At 36.9% G+C, this 23,668-nt stretch overlaps 1 protein-coding gene across 10 annotated transcripts in view; it reads left to right on the top strand.

Annotated features, from left to right (window-relative positions):
- IKZF2 (IKAROS family zinc finger 2) overlaps positions 1–22,143 on the top strand; it is a 162,244-nt gene extending 140,101 nt beyond the window's left edge. For 9 of the 10 annotated variants that reach the window (XM_066346680.1, XM_066346678.1, XM_066346677.1 and 6 more), the window contains 2 exons: positions 8,821–8,964; positions 14,783–22,143. In XM_066346680.1, coding sequence (XP_066202777.1) covers positions 8,821–8,964; positions 14,783–15,507 — 869 coding nt within the window. In that variant the 3' untranslated portion in view covers positions 15,508–22,143. The remainder of the gene's footprint in view (positions 1–8,820; positions 8,965–14,782) is intronic. The other variant, XM_066346679.1, reaches the window with a different exon arrangement.
- Positions 22,144–23,668: the final 1,525 nt, after the last annotated feature.

Here is a 23,668-nt window from a genome sequence, read left to right as displayed (position 1 = left end):
GTATGGAGTTATCTTACCCATTTGTAATGAGTTGAGCTTTGGGACACTTCGCAAACAAGCTATCTTGAGTTTTTGTGACAGTGCCAAATTATATCTCCTAAGGTGTTTGAATTAACATAATAATGGCAGGTGACCTTGAATGCACCAAAGGAAAGTACTCTTTGTTCTTCCAAATAGTTAGAGATGATTTCCACATAGGTCTACAGGTTTCCTAAAAGATTTAATTGGTTGTTTATGTATTTGCATTTCCCTTTGGTAAGTGTTCAGTGGTACAGTTGGAATTTTCTTGTGATTTATCACAAGTCTGTCTTGTGATTTATCTTAGAAATTACTGATTTTGCTTTTTATAAACGTGGGGCACAGACTAGATCAAAATTAGGCCCCACTTCCCTCCACAAAATTTAACATCCAAGCAAAACATCCTGATCCCCACAATACACAATGGCAGATAAGAAGGCAATCTCGAAGATTTATCTGTTGATCATTCTCTGTTACTGAAAAATTAATGTCAGTAAATCAGCCTTACACAGGAAAGTTATTAATTCAGTTTCAGAATAGGAGCCATCTTGTTTTGTCTTGTTCTTCTACTTACATTTTGTACTTTATTATTCATACAAGCATATTCAAAAATCTTAACTTATTGGTACTTTGGTACAGCCTTACACAGGAAAGCTATTAATTCAATTTCAGAATAGCCATCTTGTTTTGTCCTGTTCTGCTACTTATATTTTGTACTATATTATTCATAGAAGCATATTCAAAAATCTTAACTTATTGGTACTTTTGTATCTGTTATATAAAAAGATTTGGCCAATATTAAATAGTATAATTGGAGAATGCTATAGTCACTTTTAAAGTACAGATATCTGTTCAACGATTTATAGAGAACTCTAAGATTTTCTGTGAGTTTTTTGTTTTATATAGTGCATATTGTTGAACTGTATTTATTGAACAGCTAGTGATAATATGTTGTTGGGAATTCTTTTTAATTAGAATATTTTGTTATTATGAATAATTGAAGTATTTCTTTGTATTGAGGGTAGTTTATATAATATGAAAAATCAGGTTTAATTCTATTCAGTATTGTGACTATTTCTTTTTATATGGTTATCATTATTTTTTAAAAAATTTAAAGCCTCTCTGTTTTATATCTTAGTACACTTGATATTGCAAGCTTGCATTACCTGGACTTATGAGGGCAGCACAGGTTCCATAGCACAGAGGTTAAGGTACGGGCCTAGGAGGCCAGCAAACCTTGTCGGGCTATGTGGCATCTGGCTGCGTTACTCACTGGCTTGGCATGAGAATTAAATGTTACTGGGTGTGCAATAAACACCCAATAAATAGTTCTTTTTACTATTACATTTCTGGGTATTAAATATTAAGTAGTAAATGTTCCATCCCCTTTAAAGTTATGTTATTTACTGGCATAAGTTTAGGCACTGGAGATTTCATTTGCCTACTGAGCATACTATTTCTGTTTAAATTGTTAGTTTTAGAGGTGGCTTGAGGCAGGGTAGCAGGTAGAGGCTTGGGAGCAGGCCAGAGATTTCCAGAGACACCTATGGCACTGCTACTTGCTCCATAGAATGTTCTCTCACTGCAGCTTTGACATTGGATTGGATTTTTAATTCTATCCAGTCATGTTTCTATTCATAGTTATATATAAAACTCTGTGTTGCATACACATCTGAATGAAAGAGAAGCTCTCCTAAAAGGCTTTATATTATGATAGGGAAATAGGTATACATACATAATTATAGTCAGCATTTAATTATCTGTTGGCAGATTAACCAGTTATAGAGTAAGTGCTGACACGCAATTAAACAAGTATATTTTGGGAGGGGGGAAGACTATTTTTCTAAACTACCCCAACCAAATATCAATTTCCCATTTCCCAGCTTGCTTTGCTCTTCACATCAAAGTCCCTTTACAAGTGACTCGGGAGCTGGACTAGAGGAGGGAGCGTGTGGAAAGTGGGAGAAACCCTGTGGGGGGGGGGGAGCAGGGGCAAAGCCAAGGAGGAATGGGGGAGGAGGGGTTTCAGTATCATTTCTAGACCCAAATATCCGTTCTTCAATATTGGGTATAGATTTAACCACCTCAGGTTATATTAATGCCATTAAATGCTATACTTTTCCTAGATCTATTTTAATAATAATTTGAGATTATCCTTAATCTCCTTTTCCCTTTGTTAACATACTTAGTGGGGAATTGAATGTACAAAGTAGGAATTGATAAATGCCATAAGAGAGAAAAATACAGGTACATGCAGCTAGAGTTCATCATTAATCTTGCCTCAGATACATTGCTTGGCATGTGTCTCCTTTTACATAGAGCCACAGTGAAATCATTCTTATCCCCTGCCCTCTCTTACTGTCTTGTTACATCTGGTCCATTTTTTATTTGTTGTATTTTACTTTTTTACTTCTTGTATGTGTGGGGGTTGCTACCCTTGTGGTTGCCTTTAGCTCCTTGAAATTAATTACTGTATTTTTATTTTCATATCTGATGTAGTTATATTTCCTCAGCTCCGTTTCCCAAAACATGTTCTTCCCCATGTTGGCTCTTTTCGTGAGAAGTGCCTAAAGTCAAAGTGTCCTTCTTGACTTTCATTCAGGAAACATTTATCGAGGGCTATGTGCCAAATTCTATGGAACATTCTGGGGATATAAAGATAAATGGAACGGACCCAATTTCTTTCTTACATTTCTAGTCTGGTAAGAATCGCACACTTGAAAAATAAAATGAAATGAAGCCAATGCCCTAATGAAGGCATATATATGCTTCCTCAGGCACACAGATGCAGAACCGAGCTCACTCTGTCCGCAGAAGCCAGGTGAAGCTTCACACATGCGGTGTTCTGTCTGTGCAGGAGGGTGAGGAAAATCGCATAGACTGGTCAGATTCACAGAGAATGTGGTGTCCGGGCAGAGCTGGCACCACCTAAGACGTAGAGGTATAAAATAACATCAACAGCTTCCTGGAAGCTGAACGCTGTTGGAGCCAGAGGAGTGGTGGGAAACGAGATGAAACAGTAGGTTGCGAAGGAAAGGTAGAGCCTTTTATGCTAATCCAATGTTTGAATTCCCTTGGGGTAATCAAATTAGTGTTGTCTTCTAAAGAAAAATGTCACCAATGTAGAGTCCAGGATGGACGGTTGCCTGACTGGTGTGCTAGGAGACACAGGAAGTGAGGATGCCAAGGAGAAGAGAACGGGGCCATGCTGAAGATATATTCCGCAGGTAGAGCAGAATAGAAAGACCTTCAGTTTGATAGAAAGGGAAGAATAATGACTCCTCATTTTGCAAATAAAGATAATAATGAATGTGGTTTTATGGCAGATTATCTTATTTGAAATTTATTTTATGTTCATTTCTCTCAAGTCTGTTCACCTTGAAGAAGAAGCTTTCAAAATCAAAGTATATAATTAACTTTTCCCCTTTGCCTAAAGACTAAAATGAGAGTGTGGACTGGAAAGTTAGCTACATAAATCTATTTCTAGATTTATGGTTTGAATTATTTGGTAAAGGGAATTTCTTTATTGCAAGTATGGAGACATAATTGGGAACCTGTAAACTTTCTAGTTAGCTTTTTCAACCTGTTTCCACTGGGTGACGTTTCTTTCCTTAAGTCACTTAGGAAACATCCATTGAATAATATATTCACATTGTAAAAGGTACTAAGGTACAAAGTTAAATAAAATGCAGACTCTATTCTCGAGTCGTTTACTAACAATTGGAAGAAATTGACCAGTAAGCCAGTAGTTAAAACAGAACACCATGTGATAAGTATTTGGGGGGCAGAGAAGACAGATAACTAAATCACGCTGGATGTCTAAGAGAAATTTCTGAGGAACGTTATGTTTGAGTAGAGCTTTGAAAGGCAGCATAGCCAGATGAGTGAGTGGAGGAGCGTGTTTCATTCAGAGAGAACAGCATGTGTGAAGAAATAGAAGACTAAAAGAGCATGGTAGTTAAGGATCTAGAAGCAGCTATGTCTAATTAGAGCCCAGCTTGTAAGAGCAAGAAAAATTGGAAGGTGATAAGTCTAGAGATATAGGCTATGAACAGAAGGCATCAAAGGCCTATATTGTGCTAAGTGAAGAATTTGTAACTTATCCTACAAAATATTACATTTACATTTTACTGCTAGAAATGTGGGAGACAGATCAACAGAGCCGAGGTAGAGGCAAGTACACCGTTATAACACACGATTGATTGATTGAGTTGGGCTTAGTAGCCTGCAGTCTGCAGAAAAGTTAGGTAATTGGGAGCAGCTATAGATGCAGACTCTAAAACACTGGGTACTTCCATGTATATACTACATACAAGGAGAGGTGGAGGGAAGGATGGGGCAGGAGACTGGGTAAAGGGAGAAATCCAGGGTCTGCCACAACTATTTAGCATGAATGACTAAATGGGTAGTAGTGCCATTGAATGAGAGGGAAATCAGGGAAACAGGAGAAAGTATGGGGAGGGAATTGAAGGTTCCAGTTTTTGAGCACAGTATTCTTTAAGTACCTGTGAGAGATAGCCACGTGAAACTAAGAAGTTGAATATATATATACTATATATATTTCAAGCCCTCGACATAGGGGTGATTAGGAAATAAAGTTGTGTATGCCATCATTATGTAGATCAGGGGTCCCCAAACTACGGCCCACGGGCGGCATGCGGCCCCCTGAGGCCATTTATCCGGCCCCCACCACACTTCCGGAAGGGGCACCTCTTTCATTGGTGGTCAGTGAGAGGAGCATAGTCCCCATTGAATTACTGGTCAGTTTGTTGATTTAAATTTACTTGTTCTTTATTTTAAATATTGTATTTGTTCCCGTTTTGTTTTTTTATTTTAAAACAAGATATGTGCAGTGTGCATAGGGATTTGTTCATAGTTTTTTTTATAGTCCGGCCCTCCAATGGTCTGAGTGACAGTGAACTGACCCCTGTGTAAAAATTTTGGGGACCCCTGATGTAGATAGTTGCCTGAAGTAACAGCTTTTATAAGGTTATATGGGTAACTATAGCGTGAGACATCTAGAAGGCCAAGAACAACACCCCAGGAAGAAAAAAAAAAGAGCCATGAAGATGAGTAAGAGCAGAAGGCTTGAAAATGGAAAGAGTGATTTCACAGAAGCCAAAGCAAGTATCAATCAGCACTGTCCAACGTTCTCAAGAAAATAACTGAAAAGTTTCTTTTAGATTTAACAACATGGAGAAAATGTGTGAGTGACACTCTAGAAGACGTCTGTTGTTTCTGTCTGCCCTACATACCTTCCTTCTTCTTTTGATAACAAGACTTTCATTTCCTTTTAGAGAACTGCCTCCCATTGCATGGTGGGATTGTCAGTCTAGGTGCCCCAGCCTCTTCTGGCCACGGGATGGACGTATAACCTCCTGTGGGTCTCTCAGATTGTGTGTTCTTAGAATTTGAAATTTAAGTGGATTGTTCGGGACTATAGCTGTATGTTGGGAGCGCTATCGTTCTGTCTTCATGATATATGAATGAGATGAAATAATGCAAGTATAAGTCTACTTTTATCCTGGTTATAACATCCAAAACTAACTTCAAGGTGGATATTTGGTTATGAAGTTTGCTCCAACAGGTGAAGTTAACATACTGGTGTATTCTAAGCCTAGATGAATGTCTCACTATGGGAGTAACACATGGTTGAGTTAACTAGATAGTTTGTTTAATATTTCAAGAAATATGCAGCAGTGGGCAAAAGTAGGTTTACAGTTGTTCATTTGGAAAATAATACAATGATTAATAAATAATCATACAATAATAAACTCTGTGTTTCACAATTATAAATATACTCTTGCTAATGCCCTGTATATCCAGAAACGCTTTGATGAGTTGCACCCAGATTTATGAAAGCAAAAAACTCAGATTAGTTATGTAATTAAGAAAAAGTGTCAGATATTTTCCCAGCGCCAGACCGTACAAGTATGTCAGACTTGTTTATATACAGTCAAAATTCAAATTATGTCCACAAAGAATATTACAGCATAGTGGCTAAGAGCCCAGTCTCTGTATCCAGACTACCTAGTTTCAACTCATATATTCCTTACTAACTAAATGTAAAATGAGGAAATAACACATCTGGGTCTTTTTTTGTTGTTTGTTTTTGTTATTTTTCTGAGCTGAAAAGCAGGGAGGCAGAGAAACAGACTCCTACATGCACCCAACAGGGATCACCCGGCATGCCCACCAGGGGGCGATGCTCTGCCCATATAGGCCACTGCTCCATTGCAACCAGAGCCATTCTAGCACCTGAGGCAGAGGCTATGGAGCCATCCTCAGCGCCTGGGCCAACTTTGCTCCAATGCAGCTTTGGCTGAGGGAGGAGAAGAGAGAGACAGAGAGGAAGGAGAGGGGAAGGGGTGGAGAAGCAGATGGGCACTTCTCCTATGTGCACTGGCCAGGAATCGAACCTGAGACTTCCACACACTGGGCCGATGCTCTACCACTGAGCCAACTGGTCAGAGCCCATCTCTGGATCTTTGTTAGCCCATCTATAAAATGGAGACAGTAATTGAACCTATCTCAGGAGATTATTGAAAGCCCTGGATGAATTATTAAATGCACAACCTTAAAACAGTACTTAACACCTATGTCAGCTCCCACTATTGCTGTTGTTATTATCATCGTCGTCAATATGGTAGAAACAAGGTCAGTATTTGATGTGTAAAGGACTTTTGTAAAGTAGAATTTAGATCAGAGCTCTGCCAAAGTCATTGTTCTCAGTTCACATGAGCTTCATTGAACTTGGGACAGATCATCTGAATTGAGGTGGATGTGGTGTGGGACAGTTCCCACACCCAGGTTTCGTTTTGAATGTTAAATGTGTGCAAATATGAAAATTCAAGGTGAGACTTAGAGCAAAACTGCTAAATTTTAGACTACTCATTTCAAAACTAATTAGTATATTCAATTTTGGGGCAAACCCTGTTAACCAGTTTTGCTGTTTTTTAGCAAAATTTACAACAACAAACTTTTTTTTTTCTTCTTTCATTTTGGCTCTTGGTCCGTGACATATTTTCATCGTTGTCCATAGTTATTTGGTCTACTGGTACTTTTTAAATAACGTAGTAACTGCCTGTGAAGCCACCGCCCAAAAGAAAAGTTAAGATTTGACAATAATCTGCATCTAATTACATGGTCCCTGGCATATCACCACTGCCAATTCACCCTCCTGTCCCCTTCTGTTTGAATTCTACAGTCTTCCTTTCATTGCTTTACTTTTTTAAGTGTTTTTTTTCTTCTTTAACTTTAGTTGTTTCTAAACAATGTTTTAGACAACGTTTTGCGTTCTGTAGGGGGGCACACCTCTTCCACCCGATAATATAATGATATCAGTATAGTGAATGACCTCAAGTGTTTCCTTGTTTCTGAATCACATTCTTGGAATTTGTTTCCGAATTAACATTCAGTAATTACAGCATCCCTTGCCGTTCATAACCAGACGACCTCTTCTAAAACATGGATTTTAAGAGGACATTTTTCTGGCCTGTCTACCAGACTGTATTAGGTTAACCCAAAACATAGATTGAATGTCCATCTCTTTAAACATGTCCAATTTAGGAAAACAATTCCCTGATGCTATTTTTCATTTTTTCAAACTCTGCAACCTGTACTGCTTATGAACTAGGTCACCTGAATTGTACACTGGATGCTCTTAACTTTTCACCTCTTGCTTTCTCACTTTATTTTCATGTCCGCCCGTATACATAAGTCTGTATTTTATTTCACACAGTGGACCTGTCCTTTACAAGTGCAAGAAACAGAATAAAGCGTTTCACAGTGCATGCTGAACAAGTAAAGCTCTCCTAAGATATGAAACCTTTCCGTTTCCGAGCAGTATTGGCACCCGTACTATTGAGGAAAGCAACAATTTTCAAGAAGCATTAAATGAGGGTCTTTTCTGGGAACACTGGTTTTAATCTGCTGATCTCAACCTGTCTCAGATGTTACTCTGTCATTAGTTAAATGTCCTTCGATAGGATTTTTATTCAACAAACAACTTTTGTAAGTTCTTTGTCTACCCTGTGAATGTCAATATCTGACCCACGAGCTAGTATAATAACCCATAGCACCTTAAACCAATGGGAAGAAGCGGGAGCAGCGATGGAAAGTTTATGTCAAATGAATCAGAGCAGTTTAGTGAGCAGATATGCCAGTGTGGAAATGGACTCTTTTATCCTGCTTAAGAGCTCTCTTTCAAAATAAAATTCCCGCCATAAAGCGGCCACAGTTTACTGTGCAGGTTCAGAATGGGGTCTCCTTCCCGAGGGTATTTAGCCACTGCCAGCAGGACTACCAAGATCACGCAGCTCATCAACTAGAGAGTCTGTTAAAAGAAAATGCATGGGTGAAAAAACTGCTTAAACATTGTGCTGTTATGTCGTGCGTCTGTTGAAGCTTTCTCCCCAAACTAGTTGACTGACTTAAATCATTTTACAAATATAAACTCCCAAACCCTTGAGACTAGTGCAGCCTTAAAGTAGTATTGATTTTAATCAATGTAAAAAACACTTTCGGAGGAATAAGATGAGAAACGAGATGAACGTGTTTGCCACCAATGGTGGCAACAGTTTATGTCATTGATCTGAGAGAGACCCAGATAGAGACAAATCTTCTGTGTGAGAGTGAAATTACCGGGGACTTGAACACTGGAGGTTACCTTTCCACTGGCTTTTCTCTGAGCATGCTTAGCTTATGTTTGTTTAACACATTCTGAGATGGCAAGTCCAGCTTTGTAATCTCTAAAATGTTGAAGAAATTATCAGATTGCATTTTTTGTATGGTTTTATATAGTACCTCCTATAGAAGATTGTAAGGAACAAGAGCCTATTATGGACAACAATATTTCTCTGGTGCCTTTTGAGAGACCTGCTGTCATAGAGAAGCTCACGGGGAACATGGGAAAACGTAAAAGCTCCACTCCACAAAAGTTTGTGGGTAAGCATTACACATGCTTTTGTTTCTTTCCAAAGGTGATTTTAACGGGCAAAGACATGTCCCCACGTATTAGAAACAGAGATGGTGTATTTCAGTTCATGAAACCAACGTCAGTCTCTTCTCTCCATTATTCTTTTCTACTTCCTGTCACTCCACGTGCACCATACTTACGTGCACATGCGCACACACTAGTGTATTAGCTTAAGAAAGAAAAATAAGGACAGATGGATAGAAGTAAGTTGCTATCTCAAAATGAAATGATATATAAAGTGCAATAGCATGTTAAAATAACATGTTTATTTATCTTAATAATAACACTTAAGGGAAATAGTGTAATTAGCATATTTTAGATTGTGGTTTTAAATTTGCATTAGCCCCGGATTTTTAAACTGTTTTCTTTACATGATGTTAATGTTTTTAGTATTTGCTCTAGAATAAAGAGAAATATATATCTTTTAATTCTGAATTATAAAACTAATGCAGAAACCTGCATTCAAGGCATTTATTTATATCTGTATTTCATATTTTGATCTTTGTTTTGGACCTGAAAAGATTAAATATGATGCATTACCCTTTTTTTTATTTCCAAGCCCTTACATTCTTGGATACACTCAGAGTTAGCCTCATTCTGCATACGATAAGTCTAAAGTATCTTGGCAAATACAGAATGCATCTAATTTTTAAAAAGATTGTGTGGCCTGACCAGGCGGTCGCACAGTGGATAGAGCATTGGACTGGGATGCGGAGGACCCAGGTTCGAGACCCTGAGGTCGCCAGCCTGAGCGCGGGCTCATCTGGTTTGAGCAAAGCTCACCAGCTTGGACTCAAGGTCGCTGGCTTGAGCAAGGGGTCACTCAGTCTGCTGAAGGCCTGCGGTCAAGGCACATATGAGAAAGCAGTGTCAATGAATAACTAAGGTGTTGCAACGAAAAACTGATAATTGATGCTTCTCATCTCTCTCCGTTCCTGTCTGTCTGTCCCTATCTATCCCTCTCTCTGACTCTCTCTCTCTGTCTCTGTAAAAAATAATAATAATAAAAATAAAGATTTTGTGAATCACAGAGATTCAATATAAAGAATTGTTCTTGTTTATGTAATATCAATTTTTATAGACCTTATATAGGGTCCCCATTAGAAGAAATAAAAATACCCAATTGGGTTCTCACATTCTATTGTGAAAATCATGTGAAACATCTTACAGGAGTTGAATGGTGATTAGGAGAAAATTTTTTCTTTGGTTATTGCAGAGAAGAAAGGGCCATAAAATTCTGTACTTCAGTAAACACTTAGAGAAGATTTCCTTTCAACCTAAAATTAAAGAACTAACAAATCACCAAAATATCACATTAAGAGATTAATCTACAGAGCTTTTTGAAAGCAGGCTTACGGTAGCCCTGAGGAGCAGAGTTTTGCAGTAGATCCGTAAAGCCTCGAGAGCATACCCAAAGGCCTGCCGCGGGGCCTCGCTACCTTTTCTGTCTCTTCCTTTCTTTTTATAAATAACTTTTTTAAAATGCCAGTTCATTTATTTTTAAAACTGATTAATTTGATGGGTGTCCATTAAATGCCTTTGTCTCAGCTAGACACTAGTGTAGCTGGGAAAACAGGAAATTCATTACTATTTTTACTGTCTTCTGAACTTAGTTCTGCTTTTTTGAAACATTTCATATTTTTATGACTTAGAGATGCTACTGTCAATTTGATTTTATTACATTCCTTAGAAAAGAGGGACGGATTTTTAATTTACATTTTGATTCTAAAGTAATAACATTAGATTTTTATTAGGAATTTGATGGAGTTTTTTTTTTTCTTTATTTGGATCCAGCCCTAGTAGTAATACAATACATATAACAATTGCACAGTAACTGTCAGCATTCCACACTTGCTGTGCATTCCTTTTCAATATGTCCCTCAGTTAAGTACTGTCCCTTGACCTTAGCGAGCGCTTGGCCAATGATCCTGAGCTTTCCGCCTCTCTTTTTTGTCTCGTCTTTTTTCTCCCCCAGCTTCAGTTCCATGCGTCATCGTGTCTTTATACTAATATTCTCACCTCTCCTGATGTGTGGACTTTCCATCACCGTCTCCTGGTGAAACCGCACTCTCTCGTGAAGCCTCTGAGCCTCTTTTCCATGTCTACATTGCTGCTAGCACTTTTTTTGGAGAAAATGGTACAGCCTTACAAATTGGTATCACTATAAAGAAATGAATACCTGATCTCAAGTACCAATTGCCCCCCCCCATGCTCTGAAACAGCCATCCTTTGATCTATCCCTGAATAGTCTCCTACTCACCGCTATGACCATTTCAGCTTTCCTCTACTCTCTGCAAACATGGTATCTCACTCCTTGAGGATATTCTATCTAGAGCCACAAGGGATAAAATCAGTTCAAGTGACTTCAATATAAAATCACTAAACCTATAGGATTATGTATTAATATATCCACCAGAATACTTTCTTCTTTTCTCCTTGTTTAAAAAAAAAAAAGTGTCCCTCTTTCTGATTAAGGTTAATTCTTCTAATTGTGCTTTGGAATTCTCCTATCCCATTTCCAGGATACCTTACATTGTTATTTTCTTCTTCCTTACTTATATCTCAAACTCTCCTCTATTTGACATTTTTGTTTCAATGCGTAATGTGATAAACTCTCATCATTAAAAAAAAAAAACACAAAAAAAACCCCCCACCTTTTTTCCCTCAGACCAAAGTCTTCCACCAGGTACTATTACCTTCTTCTTTTCAAAGATGGAGGTCTTGAAAGAGTTCTCGATGCTTGTTTTCCACAGTTTCTCTCTACTCATACCTCAGTCTGTGCAACCTGGCTTTCTTCCCTCTGCTGCCCTGAAATTATTCTCATGACATCACCGCTCACTTCCATAGTGCCAGATCCAGGAGACCTTTTTCAGACTGTCTTACACAACTCAGCTCCTGGGAGTGTTTACCACTATTGTTTCCTTTTGAAATGCTCTCTTCCCTTGGTTTCTATGACATTGACCTCTCTGCCATTTCTTCCAGCTTTTCTGACTGCCCTTTCTCAGTATTCTTTATAGACTTATCCCTGTGCAAATGGGGGCAAAAGTACTCATGGAGGCCTCCATTCATATGCCTAAATATTTTAATATAAATCAAGGTGAAAAGCTGTTGTGATTTACCCTTCTTACTTAGAAGACTGAGTTCAAATAAATATACACTTCTCAAATTTTTTGGAGTTTCACACCAGACCTTGGCCTTGTGAGCAGAATCACCCTCTGACCTGGAGCCAGGCCCCTGTCTTAGGCACACTCCTGGTTCTCTACAGTTCTGAAAGGGGCCTCGTGCACACATGTGTTGACACCTGTACATCTGAGTTCTTTCCATACCGTACGGACATGCAGTGCATGAACGTGTGTTAGCCATTCCTCAAGGCTAAGAGGAAGCATTCCAGCAGCACCGTTGGTATTCTGGAGCATGGGCCCGATGAAGGGGATGACTAAGCCTGCATGCAAGCTCAGAGCGATCTGGGTGAGGAAGTCTGGGATCTAGGGCATGGTCTAGGGAGCAAAATGGAGGTAGATACATTTTCTTAACCTTCTCCGTTCCTCATTCCATGACGAGCAAGACCCAGGGCAGTCTCACTGTGGGGCTCAGGGCAGGAATCCCACTTGCTGTGTTCTATGGGAAGACAAAAGTCTTGGTGTTCTTTCAGGTTCTACTGTCAAATTTCTCTTCTTCACTTGACCTATTCATGGGTGATAATCCTGTATTTCCAAGATTCAGAAGTTGCTTTCCATCAGCTGATGACTCTTATCTCTACAGCTCATGACCAGATCTCTCTCCCCTGAGTGTGAGGCTGTACCTCAGTACCTACTAGACATAACTATTACTCAGTATTTCCCCAAACTCAATTCATCATCTTTTCTATCTCATGAACATCAACTGTTTCATAGCTCCGAAAACTGGGCTTCATGATTAACATCTCTTTCTCATGCTCTGTGTCTAAATAATCACCAAGCCCTAGCAACAATACCGTCTAAGTTTCTCTCCGTTCCATCGAATTTTCTCCAGTTCCACAGCTACTGTACTACTTCAGACCACCATGGTTTCTATAGAAACATTTTCCTAAGCCATCTTGCTAAATAACTATCTAGTCAATCATTTCCCTATTTACTCCTTTCAGTACTTGTTGCTCTCAGGATAAAGCTCAAATTCCTTCTCTGTTGAATGAGCCCTAAATCGTATGACTCCCTCTTTCTCGTCTATTTTCATTCCTGCTGCCTCTGAGACTTCCTGCCTTCTGCTCCATGCCCACATTCCTTTACTTGGCGAATATTTGCCATCACATTCATATCTCTGATGCCATTTCTTTCAAGAAGACTCTTTTACTCCCTAGTGTGAGATATGAATTCCTCTTAGTTGATCCCCTAGCACATATCATACTGTGTTATAAATGACCCTTAAATTACCATCACTCCCTCTAAGCTGTAAACTCTTTGAGAATATAGATTACATTTGTGTAGCTTAATTTTTAAACTTTTGACATTGCAGTATCTTAAACTGGATACCATGAGATAATTTCTCATTTTTTTCTTCCATTTTCATTACTCTAATCATTACCCTGATCTCACTTTGGGGACCTTTCTTCAAACCTGAGATAATACTAGCTACTTGTGTTTTTCCAGGAGGCTCTTCTGTGGATCGATATTTTCTATTAACATTATATTAGGTATCCATTGACAACAACATACTAAATATTTATAAGAGGTCCACAGATATTTTTAAGAAGTATTTATCTGTAAGATTTACCTATCAGAATAACTAGGTAATTAGTAGGAGACCACTTTTTTTTTTTTTGGTGGCACAAATTTTAAAAGATAAAAGTATTCTGTCCAAAGTTGGTAATATTTGACAAGAATAAAATAAAATTACTTCTTGTATACTATGCACCAAACTCTTTTATAGTTAATGTTTAGGTATCTTATTAAAGTAAAATTAAATTCAATGAAGCAAAGATTAAAGGGAAAATTACAAACATACTTCAATCAAGAATAAATATAGAAAATTGACACTGGATCATACCAGAACCATTTTATACATGTCTGAGTCAGAAAGGGGTAATGTAAAAATGAATAATTATCTTTTTAAAGATACAAAACAACAAAACATAATATTTTCCAAGTTTATAATTACTTTAGGAAATAACTTCTATTTTTAAATAGCCCCCGAGTTCATTCAATTTATCAGACAGTATAACTTTTCAATAGTATTTTAATTAGGAACTTTTTATTTTTAACTCTCCAGAATGACATATGTTGGCTCTGTAATTGTTTTTTAATATAGCAGCTAAATCAACCAAATTAATCCTACACAAGAGTGAGGTGGCAGGTTTTATGACCAGATTGCCCTAGCTTTTATGATCTTTGTGGCTTGGTCACTGGTATTTAACATATGCAAAAACAAGCATAGGCTCTGACTTATTTTCATCTGGTATTTTTTTTTCTTTCTCCTATAATTGCTGAACTCTAGATAAGCAGAAATTTTAACAGTGAATGAAAATAAGATAACACAATTATACTTCAGGGCAGATGCGTTTTCACTATGGCATTAGAACAAGTACAGGTGGCTTGTGAAATGTTTATTTCTAATTCCCTTTGCGGGTGCAGAGTGTTTGTGAGTCTTAGCAGAATGAAAGAACCTAAATACTTGATCTAAAGGATAAGATGTATCATATGGAAAATGTATTTGATTAGTTAGCTTTGCACTTGGATATTTTTAATTCTACCACTAATTTTGTTGTATCTTTTTTTTTTTTTTTCTTTTCCATTTTCTTCCCCTCTTTTTCAGGGGAAAAGCTCATGCGATTCAGTTACCCAGACATTCCCTTTGATATGAACTTAACATATGAGAAGGAGGCTGAGCTGATGCAGTCTCACATGATGGACCAAGCCATCAACAATGCAATCACCTACCTTGGAGCTGAGGCCCTTCACCCTCTGATGCAGCACCCGCCAAGCACAATCGCTGAGGTGGCCCCAGTTATAAGCTCAGCTTACTCTCAGGTCTATCATCCAAATAGGATAGAAAGACCCATCAGCAGGGAAACCTCCGATAGTCATGAAAACAACATGGATGGCCCTATCTCTCTCATCAGACCAAAGAGTCGACCCCAGGAAAGAGAGGCCTCTCCCAGCAATAGCTGCCTGGATTCAACTGACTCAGAAAGCAGCCATGATGACCACCAGTCCTACCAAGGAAACCCTGCCTTAAATCCCAAGAGGAAACAAAGCCCAGCTTACATGAAGGAGGATGTCAAGGCTTTGGATACCACCAAGGCTCCTAAGGGCTCTCTGAAGGACATCTACAAAGTCTTCAATGGAGAAGGAGAACAGATTAGGGCCTTTAAGTGTGAGCACTGCCGAGTCCTTTTCCTAGACCATGTCATGTACACCATTCACATGGGTTGCCATGGCTACCGGGACCCACTGGAATGCAACATCTGTGGCTATAGAAGCCAGGACCGTTACGAGTTTTCATCACACATTGTTCGAGGGGAGCACACATTCCACTAGGCCTTTTCATTCCAAAGGGGACCCCTATGAAGTAACAAACTGCACATGAAGAATACTGCACTTACAGTCCCACCTTCCCTAAGATGTTGACATACCTTTTTTTTTAAAAAAATATATATTATTACTGTCATTAATTCTTATTTTGTGGACGCAGTGTCCTTGCTCTGCCTAATTAAAATTAGGAAGAAACAGAAGAGAGAAGGGGACAGGGACAGGGGATATTGTTTCCTGGTAACTTGGGCTTGTTTATTTTGTGGGAATTTTAAGAGCAGTTCATTTCTGCCAGGCATAGATAGAGACATATCATGCTTTGGAAAAAAAAAATCACTGGATTCATATAGATTCACCTAAGAGATTCTGATTTGCCATTGATATTCAGGATAATAATTGAAGGCAGGAAAGTTAAGTTTTGTGGGTAGGACTTTTCACGGTTTAAAATGGTATAAAAGTAATTGAACACTTCAAAGAAGAATTTGTTTCAAAATGTAAACTGGTTTTTTTTCCTCTGAAGATCATGGAACAGAAACACATTGTTACTTTCAGTGATAACTCCTGGGATGGGTGGTGGTTGTGGGGTCTATGTTTACTTCCCCTATGGAATTTAAAATGCGGTATATTATACACTGTACCATATAGCAAAACTTTTCAACTACAGGTAGTTAAGGACACCTACAATACATCTGAGGTCCTGTGATCTTATTTTTCTAAACTCAAGCACTGTTTTTCCATAGTTTTGATGACTGGCATTTTATAGACACCCTTGCAGCCTTACTTTTAACACCTTTAATGAATAGTATTTTTATCTAGTTTTCAGAATAACATATGGTCTAAGAGTGGCTAAGAGGCAGGCGGTAGTTTCCAGAAGGGACCTCTACTTTTCATAAATTTATTTGGGAAGTTTTTTTTTTTTAACGTTGTAATGTGATGGCCGCATAGTATACATATTTGTTTCTAAAAGTATGCTTACGATTGTCACTTTATCAGCATTTAATCAGTGTTAACCAGTCAGCAGAAAAATATAATTAGGCTAACAGTAGGGGGAAAAACCCACTCAGAAATCCCTTTTCTGGTATATTTCTCTCTTCACGTGTGTTTTTCAAGCTGTGACCACCCAGTGTTCTGTCCATAGTCCGTTCATCTTCTACTCTTCAAGTGGAAGGTCTTACATACGTTACTATAGGCTGTTTCCTTTAAACCAGAGGTAGTCAACCTTTTCATACCTACCGCCCACTTTTGTATCTCTGTTAGTAGTAAAATTTTCTAACCACCCACCGGTACCACAGTAATGGTGATTTATAAAGTAGGGAAATAACTTTACTTTATAAAATTTATAAAGCAGAGTTACAGCAAGTTAAAGCATATAATAATAATTATCAAATACTTTATGTCGGATTTTTGCTAAATTTGGCAGAATAAATCTTTATAAAACAACTTGCTCTAGTTAAATCTATCTTTTTATTTATACTTTGGTTGCTTCGCTACTGCCCACCATGAAAGCTGGAACACCCACTAGTGGGCGGTAGGGACCAGGTTGACTACCACTGCAAACTCTCCTCGGAGCCACTGCTAATTTGATCTGAATGTATAACTTGAAGCCCATGAGATTATGGAACTAGGGCTATTTATTCTAGTATTTCTTCACTCATAACATCTACCACTTTTGATACAAGGAAAGGACATGTCTTTCTTACCTATAAATTGGACTAGATAAAACAAATGAAAAACAATGCTTATTTTTACCCTTCTTGGATTATAGAATGTGACTGAACCTCCAAACGAAAGTGACCTTTTTCTGTCTCAGAAACATTCAACTATTTATAAGTCCTTGTCAGAAATGAGTCTCAATTCCTTATTACAGAATTTTTCTTCTTTTAATCAGTACATGTTACCACAGTTCACATGCCGATTTTCATTTCATTTACAGGGTGCTCTGTTTGTCCTTTGCAGTCCGATAGTGTTAGCGGGAAACAACCCAGTGAAAGTGGTTCAGGTCATTTTGGGGGCACACTTTGGAGTAGAACTTACTTGCTGCTTATGTTCAGAGAGGGCAGCCTTGACCGTGACTGGATCATCTGTAACCCATTTATGAATACTGAAATCCTGTTAGCTGTAACTGAGAGCTACTCTTAAAAATATCATTAAATGGGATGCAGAAACTCTGTCTCTTACTGTAGAAGGATGTGAGAATTAGCAAGACTGGAGAGCTGTGGACACAGACTCACTCCGGCTTCCGTAGTGCTCTTCACTCTTTTTCTAGTTTCCCATCTGCTTATTTAAGCAACTTCTCAGCACTAACAGCCGAAGCCAAGTCAAAATGGTTACAACTCAGCTCTCATCCACTAGCCCCGCTGTAATATTTTTAGAGAAATGTCCAAACTGTTTCTTTAAATCTAAGAGCAGCACCAAAAACAGAGATGTGAGATGTTTTAAATAGAACATCAACTGTCTTTTTGTTGTTGTTGTTCTTGTTTTCTGCATACGTTGGTACGTTGGTACATTATGAGCATACAGTTCATTTAAAGGTAAAGCATGCCTTGGAGACATGCCTCCCTCCTAACCACTCATATATAATGGAATTTTTTTTTTCCATTTTGGTAGTAGGTAAATAATTTAAGTTAGTGACTTAGTGTTTTACTGTAATTTAGAGAAACATTTGGATGGCCATCAGTATGTTCAGAACTTTGGCTGGATGTGAATTTCTGCTGGCGTTATCTATGAATTTTCTTCCTGCTTACTATTCTTTTTTTAACGTGTAAACAATTATGTACCTACCCTGGGATGAAATTGAATTTAGGTGGGTCTAAAGAGTGGTGCAGTACCCCATGAGGACTAGTCATGCACTCTCCTTTTTTGATTTCCTCTTTTTAGGAATCTATTGTACTGAACGGGCTTAGTATCTATGAGAGTGCATTTGCTACAAGTGTATGCTCGTTGCTTTCTTAGCCACATGCTATGAGGCACAGAAAGAGGTTAAAGGTGGTTCAGGGCATGGCAGGGACAAATGAGGACAAGGTCAATTTAAGCATGTAGGTTAGAAAGAATTTCTGTGGACACAGCACTTTCTGGGAAAATCTAGATGCGATATTTGCATGACTCTTCCTCACAAAAGGAAATAAGCAATGTGGTAGCACCTAAAAATAACTATGAGGGTCAGACACCAAATAAATCAAGTTGTGTGTAACAGTTATATGCCCAGTTAATTCAGGTGAGACTTCACAACACAGAGTATTTGAGGGGCATGAAAATGGGTTAGTCTCTGTTTTCCATTTAGGCAAAATTCAGAAATTCATCATATTGCTTTGTCCTAATTTTGCCCAGAATTTTATCTCTAGCTCTGGTTGAAGTATAGGGCCTCTCTCTAACAATGGTCAATCATGTAAAAAGCCAGTCTAATCTGGCTTCTTAAAACAGTGAAAACGACCAATAAAAAGTTTGGAAGACATTTCGAGTTGTTGAAATATTCCGTTGAAGATTTTCTAGAAGGACAAAATGGGAGAATGAGAGACCAGAATTTAGATTTGGCTACAAAATAGGTAGTATCCTACATACCTACAAGCAATTGTGTATACACAAATACATTCTTTTAAAGAAAATTCAGGAAAATAAGCAATTAGAGCGATCAGACGTGTTTCAAAAGCATATACAGAGTTAACTACCATTAATACCTGAGCAGTTTAGCAGGCTAAGTTTTTACCAGATGTATTAAGAAATATTAAAGCAGTGTCTTTAGGACTATGTGTGACTATTGAAACTTTGGTCTTGACTCTCTACTTCAGAAGAAATCAAAACAATCAATCAAAAACATAGAGATGTTTAGGTGATTTGATAAAACCTCCGAAGTGAAAGAAACAAATTACTTTTGGATAGGCAGATAAGGAAAACAAATTATCAACTGTTATTTGTTGACAAGCAGAGAAAGACAAGAATATTTTAGTGAGCTTGAAACTGTCAATGGTGTTTGTGTCCCTGTTGTACGCCTCACAAAAAAACTATCATGAAGTCTTTATGAGAGTTTATAGAAATGTTTGACAAAGTTTCAAGGAAAATTGGTCTATTTATTTTTCCAATATTAATTCATTCTGTCTCCAAAATAATTTCTTAAGGTAGAAAAAGAAAGGCTGCAAAATTGTGAACATAATATTGTATGCCTTTGGTTTCAAGACAGATTATAAGAGGTACTGGCTATGTGATGTTTCAACTTGAAATTGTTCGCTTTACGAAAAAGGATGTTACATTTGTGATCATCTTTAGTTATTTTATATATTGTTTTTTGTAAGTACTATCTCATGAAGATGATTCTAAACCAGAAGTTCCCCAAATGCACAGGAAAAAAACTAGTGGCAGTGAAATTATAATTTGTGTAGATGAAAGTTATCTTAGAAATGTTTTTAAACTTCCAGTTTCTGCAAAATAATTAAAATGTCCAGTAACTGGTCTCTTAAGATCCTGAATTTAATGTATTAAATACTTAGAAAATTTCTTTATATTGGTGCCTTTTTAAAATGGATTGAGAGTGTTGATTAGCCATTGTAGCTCTACAGCACTTCTATTATGTATTTATAAAAACCACTTAAAACTTAGTACTATATAATTTATCTTCATGGTTTTAGGGCAGTACTGTTAGATGAATTTCCAGTATGGAGACTTTCAGCTCATCTGTGTAAAGTAAAATTTTGAAACCGGATTTTAATATCCTTTTAGTTAGATAGTATTTCTGAATACTGTTATAAGATTATGCAGATGAAACATGAGGTAAATGGAAATTTTAGCTGTGAATTGCATTAGGTGGTTTAGTTTTGTTTAGTTTTTAAGGAAAAATCAGTTCTAATGTCATGCAAGGCTTTATTAGTGGAATTTTTGCTCAACAAAACCCAGTATTGTTCTGGAATTTCATCTAATAATTAGTGTTGTGCTAGTCTTAGAACCACGGTCTTCTCATCTCTTCATTTTATGGCTAATATAAAGAATTAATTCTCCTTCAACTAAACAAAAACAGAACAGTCATATCACGTTGCCGTTCTCCAAAGTGTAATCTCAAATGCTCTCCTACCATGGTTGTCTATTACTTGCAGTGAACATGTTAGGATATGACAGCTTTTAAAAATAATAATAATAATAATAAGCTGCTTGTTATACAAAGCAGACGTCATATGACCAAGAAGCTGTGATATGCTAGTGTTTCTTTTCATCATAGCTTTTGCTAGGCCAAATAATGACACCCTTAAATATTTTTACATTTATTGCAAAAACCTAAAAATTTTAAAATTTCCATAAGATTTTTATGTACCATTCTATTTTTAGCTTTTTAAGTTTTCTCTTGCTGTACTGTAAGTTGGTGGAGATTTTTCACATGCACTCTTAGGAATAAGTTCTTAATTCTGTTTATGGGGTTTTTTCCTCCCATATTATTGCATTTGTATATTTTCTGTATAAATTTGTTGTGAATTAACCTTTCTCCTATAAAGAGAGTGGTATGTGAATGACTAGTTTTCTAAGACTTTCTTTTTATTTTGAATAACATATAAAATTTAGAGGCCCTCTGCTAAGCCACGTAAAGTATAGCGTATAACTCCATACAGGTACAGATAGGCCAGTTTGCAGTAAATCGGGCCCTTCAGATTACCTCAAGTGACACACAGTAAGAAAACCTTCTTGGATGGGTAGAGGTCACTGAATCCCCTACTTTGCACTTATCAAGATTCTACTTAATTTAATTTACTGGAAATGAATTTTAAACATTGAATACACTGTAACAAGGGAAGGACTCTGGGTTTTGTTTTTGTTGTTGTTTTATCCTTTTGTGTTGATTTTTTTTTAAGTAGTTCAATTTCTGAAACTGTGATTAAAAAAACAAAATGACTGTCAAGCACTCTCAGATTTCCCCTTCTGTGTAACAAGTTCTGTTTGTTATTTCTTCTTAAATTTTGTCTACTCTCCTTCACCTCTTTTTTCCTCTCTGTCTGTATCCCTTCCATCATTGTCTTTGGAATTCTCGGCCTTCTTTTCCCCCTACTAGTTTGAAGATTAGGTCAGCTCTAATTTCTAATTCATGTGTTTCTTAAGTCTTAATTTTTTGTGTGTGTGATTTTTATTGGCTGTATAATCTGCTGACATATTTTTATATGCAAGTGTAGTTTTATATTAAAAAGGAAATAGTTGGATTAAAAATGGTAAGGTATAAAGACCTTTGTGTTACTTTCAATTTCAAATATTGGTTTACTTAAAATATGACTTCAAAGATTATGTAATCATAAGTATGGTATGTTTGCCTTCAATTTTTGTTGAATTTTGTGTTCTGATTTGGTTTTTCTCCTAAAGGATATGAGAGAGTAAAAAATTTTTGCAAGTATTTAGGAAGATGTTAAAAATTTTTACAGCAAAAAGTCTTAATTCTTTCCCGGGTGGGAGAAAATGCTTTAACATTACTATATTATTCCAGGTTTAGAGGGGCTCTCCAGGCTCCATATTTGCTCTTAATGGGTGGACCTTTTAGACCATGTGTTATTTGCAATTCCAGAATGATTGCTTCTGCTATTTAGTTTAAAAGATTTTTTTTTCTTTCTGTACAAGTGCAATACTTTCCTTGAAGTCTTAAAAACTATGGTTATTTTTTTGTTTGTTTTCCTGACCTATATTTTACTTAATGAAAAAAGAAACCCTGGAAAATCATTGTGTGTTCATTAAAGGGCACAAAACAAGCAAAGTAAAACACTCCACAATCAAAAAATCCAAGAACGCGGAAACCGTTGATCTAATCTCATGGCACCTATATTGAGGCGAAATTTCCATTGAAATTAGTAATCTTTTGCCTGAGAAATGTATCCTAAAGTTGAAATTCTTGAAGACTGGATTTTCTTCTTAGACCCTTGTCCAATGTTTTAAATTAAGAACCTAATATTTTTTATTTCAATTTCCTCCTTTTGAAAATGAACTTTAAAATGAAAGCAAAGCACTTAGCTCAATTTTGAATACCTATCAACTTATTGGGGAAAATTTTTAAGAAATATTTGGAGCACTCCTGTTTTCATACAAATTTAAGTAAGAAGTATTTTTCGTATCATACATATTTATATGCAGTTTGTTGGTTTTCTTTTTTTATACCTGTGTCCCTGTAGTAAAACTGCTGTAATGTAAATACATATTTTGTTAAAAGATAACATTTCTTTGGCATTTCTCTTAAAGGCAGTTACTGCATTTGTACAGTATGTGTCTTGGCCATTTTAGATTTCTTTCCTTTAACAATACCAAAGGTAATTAGACTACTTTAAAAACTAATTGCTTGACAGTTTCTAGGATATTTTGAGTTTTAGAAGCAAAAAAATAAAATAAAATAGGTCAAACCAGTAAACCTCATTTTTTTTCAAACGAATAATTTGGGAAAATATAAAGCTATTGTTTAAAAAAGAAATATATATAAATATATATGTAAAGTTGAAATTCCAGACCTTGTATGTCAGGTTTGCTCAGTGTAATGTAGTTTTTTTTAAGGCTCAAATACCATACCTCAGAAAATGAGGTTTACTATGGAATACTGAAACAGTCTTTGCGGTTATGTGGCAAGTCACTCTGCTGTCTACCAATTTGGAGACCTCTGATGTCACTGCAGACTAAATTATGGGACTTGTATTTTCTTTGTTTTTAATGCACACGCATACATGTTCTGCGCATGTGTGTGGGTACTGTGTATATGTGTATGAGTGTTGTATATGCATGTGTGAGTGTGTGTCTGTATGTGTGTACAACTAAAAAGCTGCAGAAACTTTGTAATACTTTGTGAAAAGGATTATATTATAAAGGTTTGTACTGTCTGAGTGCACAGCTACTGGAATAAATTTAGGGAATCTCAGGAACAAGCATATAATTTGTCCAAGATTTATTTCTTCTCAGAAGTGTAAGTGCAGTTTTTAATTCTGTATATTATTTAATATTTTACCAATAAAATAAACTTCTGACATAAAAGTTTGCTATAAAAACTTTCTGGTGCAAATTCTGTACACAAGCATCTTCCAAATACAGAAGAACCAACTGTTGACTGTATCTGACTTATTTAAGTGACCGTTGTCATTGTGTGTATGTGCATACTTCTTGACCCAGAGATCTGGGTACATGTGATCTCAACCATCCCCATCATGACTATGTAGCCCACCAGAGCAGAGAGCCA

This window comes from Saccopteryx leptura, chromosome 7, assembly GCF_036850995.1.
Source record: "Saccopteryx leptura isolate mSacLep1 chromosome 7, mSacLep1_pri_phased_curated, whole genome shotgun sequence".
In the NCBI taxonomy this organism is placed as follows: domain Eukaryota; kingdom Metazoa; phylum Chordata; class Mammalia; order Chiroptera; family Emballonuridae; genus Saccopteryx; species Saccopteryx leptura.
The sequence above is the reverse complement of the archived record's forward strand: the minus strand, read 5'-3'. Positions and strand labels throughout refer to the sequence as shown.